Here is a 17,313-nt window from a genome sequence, read left to right as displayed (position 1 = left end):
GTGATGACCTCTTACTGCTGCTGGTGGGAGAGTGAGACCTTTTCCACATCATGTATGTATATGCATGTAAATTACAGGTTTGTGGATAATACACACGCACATGCACACGCACACTTCCCCAGCAGAATCCTGCAGGTTTGATGGGCTGATGAACAGATAAGCGTAGGCTTGTACAGACACAGTGTCAGCAACCTGTGAGCGCTTCAGAGAGGGCCTGAGTTCTTTGCCCTGTACCCTCCCCCCCTCCACCTTGCCTGACACAGCGCGCAACACTTAGGAGACTCCTGGTAGAAGCCATTTGAACCTGTGAATGAACGGTACACTCGTCTGTGGGGCAGTCACATCTGGGATTGCCCTGCGCCCATACTGTGACCTGGTTTCAGGTCGAGGAACTATGGTTACTACACTTACAAGACCATGTCGCAGGAGCTGGCAAACTGGCCCAAGTCTGGCTAGCGCCTGTTTTTGTGAAGTTTCCTAGGACCGTGGCAGTACTCACTCGTACGTGTGTCGTGTATGACAGTGTTTACGATGTACTGGCACATCTGAACCACTTGAACAGAGACTGCACGGCCCTCAAAGCCTAAAAGAGTTACTGTCTGGCCCTTTGCAGAAAAAGTTTGCTGACGTCTGCTACATTGGAAGCTGATCGTGAGGTCTTTCAGTAAAAATAGATCCTGCAGGCCTAGGTCCTTATTTCTACCTGTACGTACCACACACACACCCTCACCCACTCTGTGGCTGCCTCTGTTGTCAGTGATTAAAAGGAAAAACAAAGTTGAGCAAACATGACTACAGGATTCCACACTGGGTTTGTCTTAACTCGTGGCCGTCCCCAGACCTTTATTCCTATCGCCTTTGCCTGCAGAGCCCCTGAGACTGTGCCCGCAAAGGGCCCCTGACCTCAGGGCGGTTCCCCTGGCTAGTTCTTCCCTTTCCTGTCGCTGTGTGACTTGGACTCGAGAGAACGGGACATCCCCCCGTGGAGAAACCCGTGTCTCAGTGAGGTTGAATAGGACCCCGTGGCCGGGAGATTGAATCACGGGATTTATAACGCTCACTGCAAGCTACCGGGCTCCTCGGGCTGGTTGGTTACTTAGGATTTTCGTGTCTTATGTGATGGCCTCACACTTGCTCTGACTCAGTACAAAGCCCCCGGAGCTTCATGATCTCCTGTCTGCCTGCTGGTCACATTTAAGGGCCAGGAGTGGCCTGGGTTTAGCTGCTCCTTCCTCCTTCCCACACACCCAAGCCTGCAGGTAGCACTTGGCTGATACTGGGGAGAGACCCGACCAGTGAAAGAACCTTTCTCACCCTGGGCGATGGCAGGTCCTGCCCTCTCGCTTAATGGGTGGAGTAAAGCTTCTCATGTCATCTGTAGGTCTTCTCTGAAGAACCGAGGGTCGCTGGGTTGTCATCAGCTAGTGAACCCCTCGAGACACCTCACATGTGGGGCTGCCAGCACCTTAGAAGTAAGCAGCCGTCTGCCTGCCGAGGTGGCCGGTAAGGGTGCAGCCCCTGAGCTGAGTGCTGCAGCCCCACAGCCTTGGGTCGGAGGGTCACCTGCCCAGCAACCCACAGCTGCTCTGGGGAATTACGACTGTTAACAAGAATTGGTTGGGTTTCTAAACTCAGTGCCCCGTTTGCCCGGTCTCAGCCTTCAGCGATTACATTTGTGGCTCGTTTAGATATCCTGTGTCACCCTGAACTTCCTGGGAAGAGACAAGAATAACGCTGAGAGCTTTGAAATAAGCAGGATCATTCTTGGCATTCACGCAAACAGAGGGATCAAAGGCTGCCTGAATTGTTTAAAGTGAGCGGTTTTAGTGAATTGCCCAGACATTTTACAAGGGACTAAGAATAAGAAGGCGTGTTCCTGGACACTTTGTGCACATCCACTGGCTTAAAGAATGCCTCCCGCTGAAATGCTCATATTAGGATAGGTCCTTTTTCAGTGCCCGCTGTGTGTCGGTTATTGCTGAGACCTTTGTGGACAGCATTGTTAAGCTTCTAGCATCCCTGTTTAATAGAAGATGAAACTGAAGCTCGCTGAGATTAAGTAACTTGCCTAAACTGAAAACTTTCTCTGCTGAGGCCTTTCGGAAATCTATATAAGCAAATGAGAGTAAAGAAAGAGTCTCTTCTGAAAAATAATTTGGAAGCTACTGAAAATGGTCCTGGTTGGTGATACAGAAATTTCTACGCACAGAGTAAGAACTATTGCAAGAACTTGCCTGGCAGACTTGGTAATGCATAAACAAACTCAACAATGAAAAGAAGTTCTATGCAAGTTATACATTCAATGTAATTTGCCCATGGCCATGCTAGCCAAGTTCAACGAGCATTGTCTTCCTTTGGTCTGCGCTAGAGCACGCCTGAGGCCTCGCCAGCCCTGGCTCAAGCCTGCAGTGCAGTGGGGATCTGGGGGCAAAATGTGTCACTTGGTTTCAAAGTCGTGAGCTCTTAGATTGATTTCTAAGTCAAGCACACACGGAATTCCTTCCCTCACTGAGACGCCTCTTACTGAAGGTTAATTTCTATACAAAGGCCCTTGCAAGCTAATTTGGGGGTGAAGGGTGAGGAGAGAAGTGGATTGTACACAGGTTCTGAGCATTCTTCACAGGTGATGACGTGGAGTGTTTTCCAATATTTTAATGTGGTCATGAAATTCCTTGTCATGTTACATAATGACTCTAATAATCATCTGCGTAACGTAGAGTGAGCTTTCCTATTTTCTACCATGAGATGCAACGACAGGATAACATTTCCTGGCTTAGATTGAGCGCATAAAATAAGTCGTGTGAATTCCTCCTTTAAAGTGACTGTCCTGGTGCATGTCCTTCAGGGGATTGGTCCAGCGCTCAGAGCAGCCGAAGGTTACATTTTCGGGATTTAATGAGCTGGCTGATACTGGCCACAATAGCAGTATTTACACCGTGGAAATCGGCAAATGCTACTCCCCCTTCTTTGAGAGCCAGTTGTTAAAAATGTACCAGCAGATTCTCCCCCCTTGCTGGCCCAGACCCCTGAGAAAGGGATGGAGAAGGAGCTTTGCTTCTTATCTACCCGCCTCCGAGGCCGCTGTCTCCTTGTCCATATTCTGACGTGGAAAACAGTGGTGGGAATCTGAATTCTGGGCAAATCAATGACCCTGGGCAGTTGAGCAAGAGAGGTCACCTTCAAGGTGGCTTTGGGATTTGAAACCACTTGACTCACTGTTACCCGGAGAGCTCAGGGAGGGAGGTGGAAATGCAGATTATTAGGAACAGATGTGGGGGTTCACCTGGCTATGGTCCTGCTTTTCTACCGTGAACTTGGCCTGTGCAGACAACAACTGACCTAGAGATTGATTTCTAAGTCAAGTCATCCTTTGCCTTGATTGAAGGTGCCCACTCCTCAAATGGTTAGGAGCCAGGCACTGTCCCTTGTTTTGGGGATACTGGGGCGAAGGCCTTTTTGTGATGATGGCAATGTCCTCTGTCTTGTGTAGGAGTCAGTCTCCACAGGTGGCTCTTGGGCACCTGTGATGTTTCCGATGTGATTAAAGAACGGAATTATCAATTGTAATTAATTCGAGTTTGAATTTCAATAGCCACATGTGGACAAAGCAGGTCAGGGCGTGCAGGAACGGCACTTGGTGGCAGCCTGTGTACTGAGAGTGTGTGGGGTGCATCCGTCACTCTGGACTCAGACATGGGGCCACTCAGTGTTCCCCAGACCCCAACACCGCTGACCAGCAAGGCAACCCTCACGCCACCAGCAGACACCAACCCATTCAGATGCACCTGGTGCTGGGCTCCGTGCATTCAAAGGTCACTCCCTGTCTTCCTCACCCTCGGTCTGCAGGATGGGGGATGAGCTCCAACTTACAGGTGAAGCAATGAGGCACAGAGAGGTGCAGCCCTCGCCCAAGTCCTCAGAGCCAGAATTCCCACCTAGACATGTCTTAACAAACTCAAAACCACTTTGAAGACTGATGTAGTCTCAGAGAACTCAGAGGATCCTATTTAAAACAACTTTCCGGCCTGTTCTAATAGAAGGAACCTCTGTGTAGAACACAGTTCTCCTTGCATGGGGTGTTTGTTGATGTTCAACCCACGCAGTTGTTTATTTTGGGACACACCCCGGTGAGATGCACGCGACTTAGTATATGCACTTGGTTTTATACCATTTGTTGAATTTTATTTCCCATTTGGTGATGTTGGTATCTTTCTAGTTTGCTGTCTGGTTTAAGTCACTACCAGCTGTATCGAAGTCAGTGATCGGTCCCTGTTTGGGCTTTTCATGTTTCCATGGGAGCGGTCTACTGATCAGAAATCCCTTACGGACCCACCTTAGTGTGTTGCTTTTGGTTATGTATTTATTCAAGGCTAAATGATTGAAGTGGGATGAAAATGGAGATGTAAACCCAAAATTCAAGAAAGCCTTTGAGAACCATTCGATAATGGTAGGTTACTATTAATCTACTGTTAGATTAGTTTACGATTGGCTAGCAACTTGTTTTGCTTAATACTGTAGGCTGCAAACAATGCTGGGTCGTAGGAGGTGGGGGTTATTGAGAGTTAACTCCTTTTGTAGATGGACCACCTACACGAAGTTGGAGAAGCCAGACACCAAGGGCAACATCTGCACCAGGCACCTTGCCTCTGGGGCCAGGGCTTAAGATCATAGAGGTTGCTTCCTCGCCTTTGTTTGCAACATGCAAACACAATGTAACTCAACCACAACAATCCTGTGCAAGGGTGGTTTGCTGCCCTGACAGTGCATTTCTTGCCTTATCTTCATGCTGGCTGCCAGCTCACTTAACCCAGGGGTAGGAGCCCACGGGGTGAAGCGTGCTAATCACGTGAGGCAACAGGGCACTGCCTCAGATGCCACCTCCAAAACGTGGGCTGGTGGAATCCGGACAGCTTCATGGGGGAATGGGAAAGAGAAGGTCTGGCCGTCTAGACAAAACCAGTGAGCCATGACACTGTTTCAAGAAACACGGAAGCAGAGCAGTGCTGGCTGTTTCGTACCAGCCTAGCACACTGCCTGGCTGTCCTAGCACAATTTCAAGTACAAAAGAAGGGAAACAAAGTTCAACGATCTGTTATCAATGGCAGACAGTCCTGGCTGTTTTCATTCTCTCTCCTGCCCATCTGTGCACACAGGGCAACTCGTGGAGAAAGGCATCTTGCTGCTAATGGTATACACATAGGATCTGTCTAAGGATGGGCATTGCTTCTATGCGTTCCAAGTAAGAAAAAAAAATACTGTCTGTTGTATAAAATATACAACCTCATGCAGTCCTGAATATCAATGTTATTCCAATTATTTAGCATAAGTGAGTCAGCGTTTACTTTTCAAAATGCCATCCGAATTTCTTTTCCATAATATGTTTCCTAAGAGGCAGGTAGCAGCTTATTTAGATTAGATATTCCGGACTGGCATACCTATTACACTTCATCAGTATCATAAACCTTTAGCCCTGGGAGATAAAAAGGAAAGCTCCGTCAGTTCATTCAAAAAATAGGCATTAAATTCCAGGCCAGGCACAGGAATGCTAACCAGCAAGTCAGTCCTGCAGGTGAGGATGAATGAGGTCTAGCATCATAAAATAACCTGGGACCGCTTTGACCTTGCTCTGTCCTCAGACTACAGCCTGTTCTCGGAAACGCAGGCTTTAGTCTCATTCAGGATTTGGGCTTTGGGGGCTGCTGCTGGCCCCTGAGGGTGATAAGCCTGCAGAGCGCATCATAAAGAAGGCGTGAACGTACATACCCTTCCCGATGGGCCTCTCCTTTCTCCAACTCCTGAATGACCCCCAAGAGCACTTTGATGGTTTCTTGGCTGGAACTGATTAAGTTCTCCATCATCTGAAGCTGTGCTTTCAGATCCACCACTTCCGCACGAGGCACGATTTGTTGGCATTCTTCACCCACGGCGAGCGCTGTCGGACAAGGCTGGTGCTCGTGCGCCGGGGGGGCCTGAGTCTGCAGGGACGCTTCACTACATTCGGGGGACAGGCACTGCGTCGGGGGCGAGCAGGCCAGGGCAGCGCCGGGCGGGGCCTGGAGCCCATTGGCCTGTGAGGCCTTCCTCTGCTCCTGGTCGGCCACGGGGCAGAGGGACCACTCGCTCGAGGGGGCGGAGTTCGACAAGGCCAGCTCGGGGGCCCTAGCGCCGGGGGCAGGTGCGTAAACGGTGGCCACCTCCGTCTTAAACACCGTCCCGTGGGCTGATGCGGCGGGTTCCTCGGCGTCTGGGGTCGCCCGGTCGTGCTCTGCTTTCCCGTGCAGCTGGTAATCGGGCTCTTGGGAGGGAGGACGAGTGGAGTTCTGGAGAGGAGCATCTGGGCAGCGGTGCAGGTCGGGGGTTCTGCATGGCTCTGCGCCGTTGACCCCGGCGGGCTGGCCCAGCGCGTTCACGTGCTCATCGGAGTGGAAAACCAATGCCGCCGCCTTCTGAACCCGGTCCGCGCCCCACGGCCGGGACTCCTCCCCGGGCCCTTCCTCAGTCTTCTCTTTCGCATCAATTACAAACCCATTGTTTTGACTTTTGAAGGCATCCGCGGCTGGGATGCCTTTGAGATTCCCCTTCTTGCGGTCCAGGGGGAAAGTTTGGTAACACTTCTTAAGGTCCGGTGAGGTCTGCACACCTGTGCTCTTGGTGACGTTGGGGATGGACCTTCGAGCGGGCACGGTCATGTATTTGCGGTAGGTGGCCCTGTAGGACGCCGGCTTGTCGCCCAGCTGTCCCGAGGAGAGCTGCGTGTCCCTCTGCTCGTTCTGCGCCTCGCAGATATCCTTGAACCGCACCTGCAGGGCTTTATTACGCTTCTTAATCTGCCGGTTGGGATCCAGGGCATATTTCATCTCCAGGGCCAGGCACGCGGCAGGCTCCACTTCACTCGCCGAGGTCGTGAGTGCACATTTGCTGGGTTCCTTACTGACCATGGTTCCTGCAGTCGGAGACAGCAACAGACGTGTCAGTGGAACAGAAACACACACGCAAACGCAGGCAGCACAAACTTTTGGCCGGAATGACTGCTGCCTGCTCCCTAATTATTTTTAAACAGGTGAGGTCGGCTTTTATGTTAAGGAAAATCAGACAGGCGGAGAATCGCTGGCAGGCACAGTTTGAAATGCTTCTCAGATATTAAAGCTTGCTTCCTTCTCCATGTGGGATACCCTCGTTTTTCTTTTGATAGTAAGGCATGTCTCCCTATTAGACAAACCTGTTTTACTGTATTCATGAAGAAACCCGACGGCGCTGCCTCTTCTGCTTTGCAAATTGCCACTTCACGCGCACATCTCCACTTCACAGGCAGATGGTTTTCCAAATGCAACTTACTTGGTTTGGGTTTTTATTACTTTTTCGAAGATGACGTGATTAATCTATTATTGGAATCCGAGAGAATTGCTATTTTTTCTTAAAGACTTCTCGGGGATTCTAGCTCCTGATCGGATAAATGTGTAGAGCCCTCCGATGAGGAACTGAGCTAAGTCTATTTATGGTGGCCACTCTGGATGCCGTGGGATAGGGGGCCATGCTGCTTTATGGGAACAGCATAAAGGAAAGCAAAATCTCTGCATTATGGCTTGCTTCTAATGGGTTAACAGGAACCATAGAAAGGACCTGGGTTTCCCTACATCTACAAAGTCTGTGTTAGCAACTCTGTTCTTTGATTCTGTGGAGAGCGGTATTTGAAAATACTGTTTTTTTTTTTTTTTTTAAAGAAATGATTCATTCTAAAATCAAGTTTTGTGTTTTGATCACAACCTCTGAAAATGAACACAATGGTGGTTGTTTCAGGATTTAAATCCTGAAAGAAAATACAATCACAAGGCTTTATGTTAATCATGCAAATTCATCTTGGGCTGAATTATTAAATGCAACTAAAAAGATGCAGGTGGCCAGTGACTGCTCCGGGGGAATACCAGTGGGTAGAATGCCTTCACTTTATTAGGCAGATTCACAGCTGTGTATTGCACATGGAAGAACTTTCTTGAGGGTTGAAGTGAAAGCGAGAAAATATAGTTAAGTATGCTGTTTGTGAGTTAGCATTCATTTTTTTCCCCCTGTGTTCGAGAAGAAAACAGTCAGATGGGAGGAAGCTAGGCTGTACAGGGCACTGGCGTCCAAGCAAGGTGCCCAGAGAGGCAAGGTCACTGACAGGAGCCGGTGAGAGGGGAACAAGAACAGGGTCAGGCCACCCTGTCCCTCCCAGAGCACTTCCGTGAAATGCTAGAGGCACTGCGATCACGTGGCTGCCGCTCTGGGACCCAGTGGGTGTGTGGGCCCCCAGGAGCTCTGCTGATAGCGGAGGGCCACACCTAGTACCTTCAGTGCCACACATCCCTTTTCAAGGAGGAAACTGGGGTTCAGAGAGGTTATGATACTTAGTCATCGTCACACAGCAAGTAAGACATACTGGCAGGCTGCTGATCTGCCTGACTCCCGAGTCCATGCTGTTTCTTGTCCCTCAGGTGTCCAGTGAACAGAGAGGCAGGACACTTCCCCACGTCCCGAGTCCTTACTGACTTAGGACTGCAGGCTAACGGGGGTGGTGGTTCAGAGAAGGGGAAGAGAGGAGAAGCCGGAGCCCCTGTCTGAGAGTGAGTTAATGGAACTGCGCCCCCTCGGAGTCCGGGGACTCCGTTAAGTTGACATCTCGTGCCAGCATGGCACTGGCGCGGTCCAGCACTTCACTAGTGTTACTGAACGAAAGGCTTAGAGAAAATGCAGGTACTTCATCAATTCTGCCTTGAACAGTAAGCTGGGAATCACGTTAGAGGACATCAAAAATAATCCCTGCAGAGTTTGGTTTCGATCACACCGGGGTGTCCCAGCCTTGGCACTCCTGGCATCATAGGCTGGGTGATTCTTTGTTGGGCGGGCTCTCCTACACAGTATAGGATGTTTATTGGCATCTTGGCTTCTCTCCACTAGATATCAGTAGCACCTCCACCCCAAAGTGACAGCAAGAAGTGGTTCCAGACAAATGGCCCTGGTGGGGGGGGCGTGGCTAACCATTCCCAGTTGAGAACCACTGCATTAGACCTGTAACCTTGGGTGGCTAGAGTGTGTCCTGAAGGTAAGGCTGGGGTGGAAAGCCACGCAAAAGACCAAGAAGGGATGGCAGTGTCCCACCTCCCAGGGGGCAGGGTGTCTGCAAAGTACCAGCTTTGACGCTCCAGTCTGGGAAGGATCCAGCTCTGTGCTGAGCCAGCACCGAGGCAAGGCCTCACTCCATTGCCGCCTGTGTGTCCTCCGACAAAAGAATTAATCCGAAACAATCACAATCCGAGGGTAGTTTGGAGAAGACAGAGAACAAGCCTTCTTTGGTCTTTGGTGCTCTACTGGGTACTGAGGATATCTGGAGACCTTTGTCATTTGAAACTCGAAAAACTAGGCAGTTTTGGAGAGAAGGAAAGGGAGAGGTACAGACTGAACTAGATTATGGGTGGTGGGGACAGAGCATGCCTGCTAAGGGCAGATAATGTATATGGTTAAGAGACACTTACTTATTCCATGAGGTTAAAAAGATGCACACAAGGGACCTTGTGTTGGGGAGATTATGGGGGGGGGGCGGTTGGGATAATAAGGAACTGAAATCTTAACCCTCACTCGATCTCATATTCATTCTTTAATGCCTTTGTTGTCCAGGTTTGTCAGAATGTATTGTGCCATCATTCTACAGAAGACCTTCATACTAGGGAAAATTTGAAAGAGAGAGCATTTTTACAAAAAGCAATTTACAGTAATTTTTCAGCCTTTTCCCTGCCACTACAGAAAAATGAGTGTCTGAATAAGTTTGTCCTACCATGCTATATTCATCCTCACGATTTGCCAAAAACTGAACTGAAGTAATTTTTTTTACATCAGTCTGCTGGTTTGGAAAGATATTCTGAGTCTTGGAGCCAATCATCAAACTCATAAAACAAATCAGAAGAATTAGTTGCCAGTGGCAAAATAATAATAATAAACAATTCCTAAGCGCCTCTGTGTCTCACGGGGGGTTGCAAAGTATATGAAAATCATTTCCTTATTAGTAGAAACGATGGTGCTAAATAAGATTTTTTTATCAGTGTAGCTTGCTGTTGCTGAATTTGTTTTGAGTATAGTAATGACATCGTCCTAATTTCACTGATAGGAAAGACACCAAGGAGTTTTGCAGATGACTTATTCTGCCTTCAGATGAGTTTATGAGCTCTACTGATGACTGGATGGTATTCTCTAAAGCTTCACAATGGAATTTTCCTGGACATTAAGAATCACTTTTATATTAAGTTGGGCACATCTTTCCAGGGTGTTCATTCACTGTTTATTGGGGGGATTGGGCTCGAAGTGATTAGCATTAAGAAGATGATTTCGTATGGAAGTTCGGGAGTAGCGGAGGCAAACTATTATACATAGGATGGATAAACAACGGGGTCCTACTGCATAGCACAGGGAACTATATTCAGTATCCTGTGACAAACCATAATGGAAAAGAATTATACATATGTATAACTGAGTCACTTTGCTGGACAGAAGATATTAACACAACATTGTAAATCAACTATGCTTTAATAAAATTTAAAAAACAAATAAAAAAAGGTTGTGTCATAAAAGAAAATTGGACATTCTCTAGATGAGAGTCTGAGACAAGTGGAACTGCCTGGCACACTCGTTTTTCATCGTCCCTTCACGCATTCGTTCATGTACACGTTTCAGTGTAACCTCAACATTCAGTCCATATGTTCCCTGTTTCTGTGTCCTAACCGAATGCCAGCACTGTCCTAGGCACTTCACGTGCACCTTCTCCTTGACGCTCATGACAGCCTCACAGGGGCGGTGCTACTGTTATCCTCAAGCTGCAGATCGAGAAACTGAGGCACAAGGTTTTTTCGAAACCTGCTCAGAATCACACAGCCAGTGCGTCCCTTTAAGCCCCACGCATTAGGCAACTACCCCTGCCTGGGGAAATCTGTAACTGGAAGCGACCCATGGTAAACCTCATAAACCATCAAACAGCTGGAACTCACGTAAGCCATTTCCTCGGCCTGTTGCCGCAAAGTGTCTGGGTGCAGGTTATGCAGAGAACCTCCAGGTAGGTCCCAGGAACGTACCTGGTCCTAGAGCACAGACTCAACAAGGGTTGCCTTGAATTTTGGATCGAGCATGACACCAAACTGGCATTTTCAGCGATGGCTTGCCTTGGCTGTGTCACCGCAGAGAACCATGGACTCTTGGAGCTAATCTCTTGGCTCTAAAGCAGCAAGAGTTCAGAAAGTTTATTTTTCATAAGAAAATTGTGTTTTAGAATTCACTGGACTGTGCTGTCTTGAGGTGAAAATGGCAAGTCATGGTTGCGCCTGGCTAGCTCGGGGAGAGCTTGATGTCAAGGAGCTGTTTGGAATATAAATGTCTTAATTGCCCTCAAATTAAATTTCATAATCAAATGTGAGTTGTAAATATATAAACCCTGTATTTTTAGATTAGTGATGGAGTGTCATCTCTGCATGCTGCTTTAAATTAATAGCTTATAGAAAGATGTTCATTCCAGCTTAAAGGAGTGAAAAAATGGAAGCAACTAAACACCCAACAAAAGGTAAACGGTTAAGTAAATTATGGTGTATATTCACTCAGTGAGGCCATTAAAATGATAATTATAAAGATTATTTAGGACTTCCCTGATGGCGCGGTGGTTAAGAATCCGCCTGCCAATGCAGGGGACAAGGGTTCGAGGCCTGGTCCGGGAAGATCCCACACGTCACGGAGCAACTAAGCCCGTGTGCCATAACTACTGAGCCTGCGCGCTAGAGCCCGCGAGCCACAACTACTGAGCCCACGTGCCACAACTACTGAAGCCCGCACGCCTAGAGCCCGTGCTCCACAACAAGAGAAGCCACCGCAACGAGAAGCCCGCGCACTTCAACGAAAGAGTAGCCCCCGCTCGCCGCAACTAGAGAAAGCCTGCGCACGGCAATGAAGACCCAGCACAGCCAAAAATAAATAAATTAATTAAAAAAATATTATTTAGTATCGGAAAAAAACGCTTATGAGATAATGTTAAGTGAAAGAAAGCAATCTACCAAATTGTACTGGAAGAACATGAACAAAACTGGTCATCATTGTGGTGTTGGGGAGGTTTATTTTCCCTTCTGTTTTCCAGTTTGGGTAGGGGGAGTTGCAGTGTCGTTATGTTGTTTGCCAGTGAAAAAGACACAGGGCAAAGTTAGTCCACACCTTAGGGCAGCATAACAGGGTCAGGCCTCTGGAAAGTAGAAACACTTGGATCAAAAGAAGAAAAACCTAGAAATGATTAGATTTGGGTACAAGCAGTCTCCCAAAGGTCATCTTTTATTGTTTTGAGGAAACCTTGGATAAAGAAAGAAAATGAATTTCAAAATCCTAACAGTGTTCGTGTGTGTGTATGTGTATCTGCAGGGTGTAGACATCTACGTACGTGCCTCTGTATATAGGTGTGTGTGGACTGGCTGGGAGATCCGGGGAGTGTTTAGTAGAAGATATATCCGTATGTGTGAAAACTCACTGTCGGCTGGAATTTGCCATCTGTTTGAATTAGGAATCAAGCAGTTTTGACCTATAATCTGCAGTTACCATCTGAAGGAAACTTTGTGGGATTTCAGCACGAGAGAGAATCTCCACTGGGTTAGTTCTGTTCTTAGTGTCTGAAGGGACCTGAGAGGTTTCCAGTCTGGCCCTGAGCTGTGATATAAATGGCATAATGCAGTTGACTGACAGTGGGAACTGGGGAATGGGACGGCCTTGCTAAGACGCCTCCCAGGGTCCCATCCGTCAGTGGATACAGCAAAAAGGCAAGGCAAGCAACCCGATGAGTTTGGAAAGGGACTGCGTGACAGTATTGGTTGTTCTCGTTGCTTTCCCACTGTTGAGACGCCTTGGTGTTGAAGATGCTGGCTGGGATTCAAGACTAACTGGGTCAGCATTTTCTTCTGTATGCGGAGGGAATGCCTGAACATTAGGCTACTCAGAGCGGGGGAGTGGTGAAAAAGAATACCCCTTGCCCTTCACACGCTGCTTCCCGGAGGGAAAGGGAAGTGAGACAGAGCCTCACCTGTTAATGAATTCATCTGCCTTCTGAAATAGTTAACATTAAGACCTGTTTTATAGCCACTGATTGATTCTTCCAAAATGGGAGCCCTCCTCTCCTCAGGGCAAAGCTAACTGCTATAGATTTTGGACTGTGTCTTAGTTAGATTCATTATCCAGTTTAATTTCCTTTAATACACTGAAATGATATTTTCCCAGACATTTCTTGCCTTCTTCAGAGGTCACTGATTAAGAGGGCTGAAATGGGGTAAAAGAGTGAATGCCGACACCCCCTGGGATTGAGCCCTGTGGGGAGGCTGCTCCCGTCTCAGCCTCCAATGCGGTGGCCCAAGTCACGCCCCACTCCCTGGATTTGTGGACTGTTGCGGTGAGGCCTCCATCATTAAGAAGTGAGGACCATCCAGTCGGAAGCAGGGCAAAGGGCACTCAGGGAGCTTCACGGCAGGCCTTGGGCAGAAGAAATAGCATGGCAGGTGGGGTCCCGGCTCATGTATATCTTTGATTTCAGAAAACCCCTTTTAACCTACTGAAAACCTTTACTCAGTTACTTCAGCCGTGTAACATAAATAGATTCTCACTGGCCTGTTTCTAATGAGTGGGAACAGAGGGAGAGTGAACCATCCATTTTCTACATGGTTGCTGGGGTTTGGTGTTGAGGTTTTAGACGAACCAGATGATGCCCATTGGACCAGACTTTCCTCTTCATTTCTGTTTCACTGTTTACTTAGTTCTTCGACGTTCAGCTTATACTGACATTAACCTTTGTTCATCCTCTGTCCAAATAGAATCTAAATTACTAGAAATGAATTAGCAAAAGTTTATGATGGTGGCAAAAACCAACTGGAAAAAATACCTCCTCCAAATGAGATGTTACGTCACTGTAAGAAATTTTATGTGACGCAGTTAGCTTTGCTAACTAACAGTGTCCAAAAAGAATTCAGTAAACCTGGTTCCAATAGCTCCACCAGAATCACGTGTAAGATAAGGCAGAGGAACTGATTTCCCAGCTCCTCTTCTGTCCCCCATCAGTATGACAATTACAGAAAATGTTAACTATAAGGGCTTTAGTTTTGAGCATAGCTTAGGAGTGCATTTAGATTACTGTAGCAAATAGCTCACCTACTCTATTCCCTGATGGTTCCAAGTAATTAAGCAACAATCAGCTGGTAGTTTGGGGCCCAACCCCAAGAGGCTGGAATTAGTAGGATGCAAATGAGGTGGCTTCCCTTTCTTAGACTCTTTATGGGAATCTCAGTCCTTTGAGAACGTGTGCGTACTGGGATGGGCTTTGGGCTTGTTTTGCCTTATTGATGAACTATGGTGAATCCATACTTTTTTTTTTTTTTTTTTTTACTAAATGGCACGTTTTGACTCATGATATATCTGAAGCTAAAATTCGAACAGTAATTTCCCCAAGAAATAACTGTCAAAAGAGTATGTTTTCCCTGCTGCTTCTACCAGCTGAATCTCAGGATACCATATTGGAACACCCCGGCAGGGTTTCTGCTTGGAGGTTACCATTCACTACAATTGAAATCAATTAGAGTTGAAGATGTAATCCATCTCTCTGGCAAGGCCATGGGAGTGTCCATCTATTACCATCAAAACGGATCCCCGGTGTGTTTTTCATTTGTAGTGTCTCCCGTGTTTCCACGGTCTGGCCAAACTGTAGACTTTGCAAGGTCTTGGGTGTACTGCAGCGGTAGCAAGCCAAGAAAGAAAGGGAGAAATGAGCATTTCTTGTCATCGGCTTCTGTTTATAAGTGGATGGCAAAATGTAGAGAGACAACCGCCCAGGTCAGAATCTTAACAAAAAGCCACAGTCAGAGTCAGGGTGTGTGGTCTTCCCACGTATGGCTCATGCTTTATCAGCTGGGGTCCAGGGTGGAAAGGTTGCTTGGTCTGAACACTTGAGTCTTTCCTTTGATTCTTGGGCTAAAAATGATGCAGGGATTATTTAATCTGAGAGGACCAAAAGGACATGAATTAAGACCCCTTTCCTTTCCTTCCCTTCCACTGCAGCTGATGAACAGTGAGGGGGAACCTCAGAAGTAGTTCATTACCCTCAAGAGCGACGTCGTCAGTGTAGACCAACTTAGGCTCGGCAGGGAGAGAGTGTACACTTTCACTGAGGACAGGGAAACTGAGGGCACGTTACTAGTAGCAAGTGATAGTTCCCAACTGCAGGTGCACTAAGGGTGAACTTTCAGTGTTCAGGACCCAAAGTGTCATGGTCAGGGGTGGGAGATGAAAAAGAGAAAACAAAGTGTCTGTGTGTCCCATACTCTAGCATCCAAATAGCTGTCACATTTTACTCCTTAACGTAAATTCGACTTCTCATTGATCCTGGTGGGATTTTCTCCTCTGCCAGGCCAGTTGGTTTGTTAATTCCTTCCTTGACTAACAGCTGTTGTGAACTTCTGTCTTCTCCGTGCGTAACAATGTGTAGCTACTTTAAAAACTATGAAGCTACACCGCTCCCCCCCACGAAAACCTCAGCAGCATCTCTGGCAGCCTGGAGGACTCTGTGCCCTCCCGGGAGGAGGGCTGGCACAGGGCAGTGGCCTGAGACCTTGGTGGTCTGTACTCAACCCAGTAACGAAGCTACTGTGCTCACCTCAGCCGAGCATGGAGCAAAGGTGCCCGGTGTTAAATGCAGGACTGAACTTGTCTTACCGGGGGGTCAAGAGATCCCAGCCCATCCATCATAGGCTAGTGTGAGTCTCTGAGTCCTTTTATTCTGAGGGTGCCTTAACAGCTGCTGACAGTGCTTTGCCTGACTGACTCCCTAGTTTAATGCCCCCAACCCAGCAATCACCAGGTCCCACTGATTTTTGTTTTTCCTTCCTCTTGCTTCACCTATTGATTTCTTCCATTTTGTTCCCACCCTTCCCACCTTGACCTTGGTGTTTCTACATCCCCTGCCCTCAGCTCTCTATCCCTCCATCCTGCATGTCCTCTTAGCCCAGGCTTCAAGTGCAAACATCTCTCCTCTCTGTGGGTACCTACCTGAGTCCCAGTTTGGTGCTTCCAAAAAGCAATTTTTTAAGGGTCCTCTATAATCTTTCCCATCCTGCTAATCTCCGTGGACTTCTCATGGGTACTCACAAACTCTGTCTGTTCAGGTTAAGTCAGTTCCTGTACTGTCTCTGGAATACACCCTGGTCACTCCCTACTTTGTGTCTTTGCTTCCGGTGGTTCATGTTCTGGGGCTGTGCCCCACCCTCCTTTTTAATGGTCCGGGTCTAGCCTTGCCTTCTCTGGCTACTCCAGTCTTCATGGCTGCTTCCACTGACTCAGTGAACGGCACCTGCACATGGAGGGTGACGTGTGCTGGGCACGCAGGGCATCGAGGAACAGTCCTCGGCAGTGTGCAGCTCAGCATGGGAAAGACATTCCTCTGTGGATAGCACCAGCCCACTGTGCTCAGGATCACCCTGGCATCAGGAAGAAGAAAGTGCTGAGAGACGGTTCCCTGGGAGTCAAGGCAGGCCTCCCCTGGGAGACATGGAAAAGCTGGCCTAAAGCCTGAGTCACTCTTCTTGATGCGCCAGTTCTCTCTTCTTACACGTATATAAGTTTTTGTAGACTAGGTTCCGCTAAGCAGCTCCTCTCTCTCGAACTCAATCAGCCTTTGATTCTTGCTAATTAGTTTAAGAATATAATGATATACATCCCAGGATCCTCACAGCAGGGGCCTTACCCATGACATCTTAAGAAGGTGTAGAGTGGGTACTCAGTATTACTGGCTTTCATGGAGTCTTTCTGCATAACCTGGATCCTCAGATCTGGTGAACAGACCTGGCTGTGTTCTGCAACCTGGGTAGGGATCGGATGAGTGGAAAGGGAATGGGACAGAGTTTCATTAGTGTGAGTAAAACCATGTCCACAGACTTTTATCTTCTGAACCTTGGCCTAACTATCTTGAGTTTGGTTGTTACACGGTATTACTTTCAATTTTTTTCTGTGCAGGTGGAGGGAAACGAGATGACACACACACTCACAAAAATGAGTAGATGGTTCAGAAGTGGTGTATGTTTTATATTTAATCATAAAGTTTATTGGGGCCCTTACAACATATTTGGTGTAGTAAAGTGACCATCAGGCTTGTTCTTACACTGCCCGGCTTCCTCCTTGGGAGTGGGATGTGGTCATGGCAGAATAAATTAAGAATTTAGTTCAAAAATCTCAATAGCTTGGGATAACATAAACATGTTAGAGAGCGTGGAATCGGTGTAATCTCAGCCT

The 17,313-nt window shown here is 47.7% G+C and overlaps 2 protein-coding genes across 3 annotated transcripts in view; one reads left to right on the top strand and one right to left on the bottom strand.

Moving 5' to 3' along the window:
• INSYN2A (inhibitory synaptic factor 2A) overlaps nt 1–6,941 on the bottom strand; it is a gene marked incomplete at its 3' end in the record, with an annotated part of 36,637 nt that extends 29,696 nt beyond the window's left edge. Inside the window, exon 1 of the mRNA XM_082855003.1 lies at nt 5,764–6,941. Within this exon, the coding sequence (XP_082711129.1) occupies nt 5,764–6,938 (1,175 nt within the window). The 5' untranslated portion in view covers nt 6,939–6,941. The remainder of the gene's footprint in view (nt 1–5,763) is intronic.
• DOCK1 (dedicator of cytokinesis 1) overlaps nt 1–17,313 on the top strand; it is a 528,830-nt gene that overhangs the window by 241,655 nt on the left and 269,862 nt on the right. The gene's annotated exons all lie outside the window — the stretch shown is intronic.

This window comes from Leucopleurus acutus (assembly GCF_964270905.1).
Source record: "Leucopleurus acutus genome assembly, chromosome: 14".
Taxonomy (NCBI): domain Eukaryota; kingdom Metazoa; phylum Chordata; class Mammalia; order Artiodactyla; family Delphinidae; genus Leucopleurus; species Leucopleurus acutus.
This window is presented reverse-complemented; position numbering and strand designations above follow the sequence as displayed.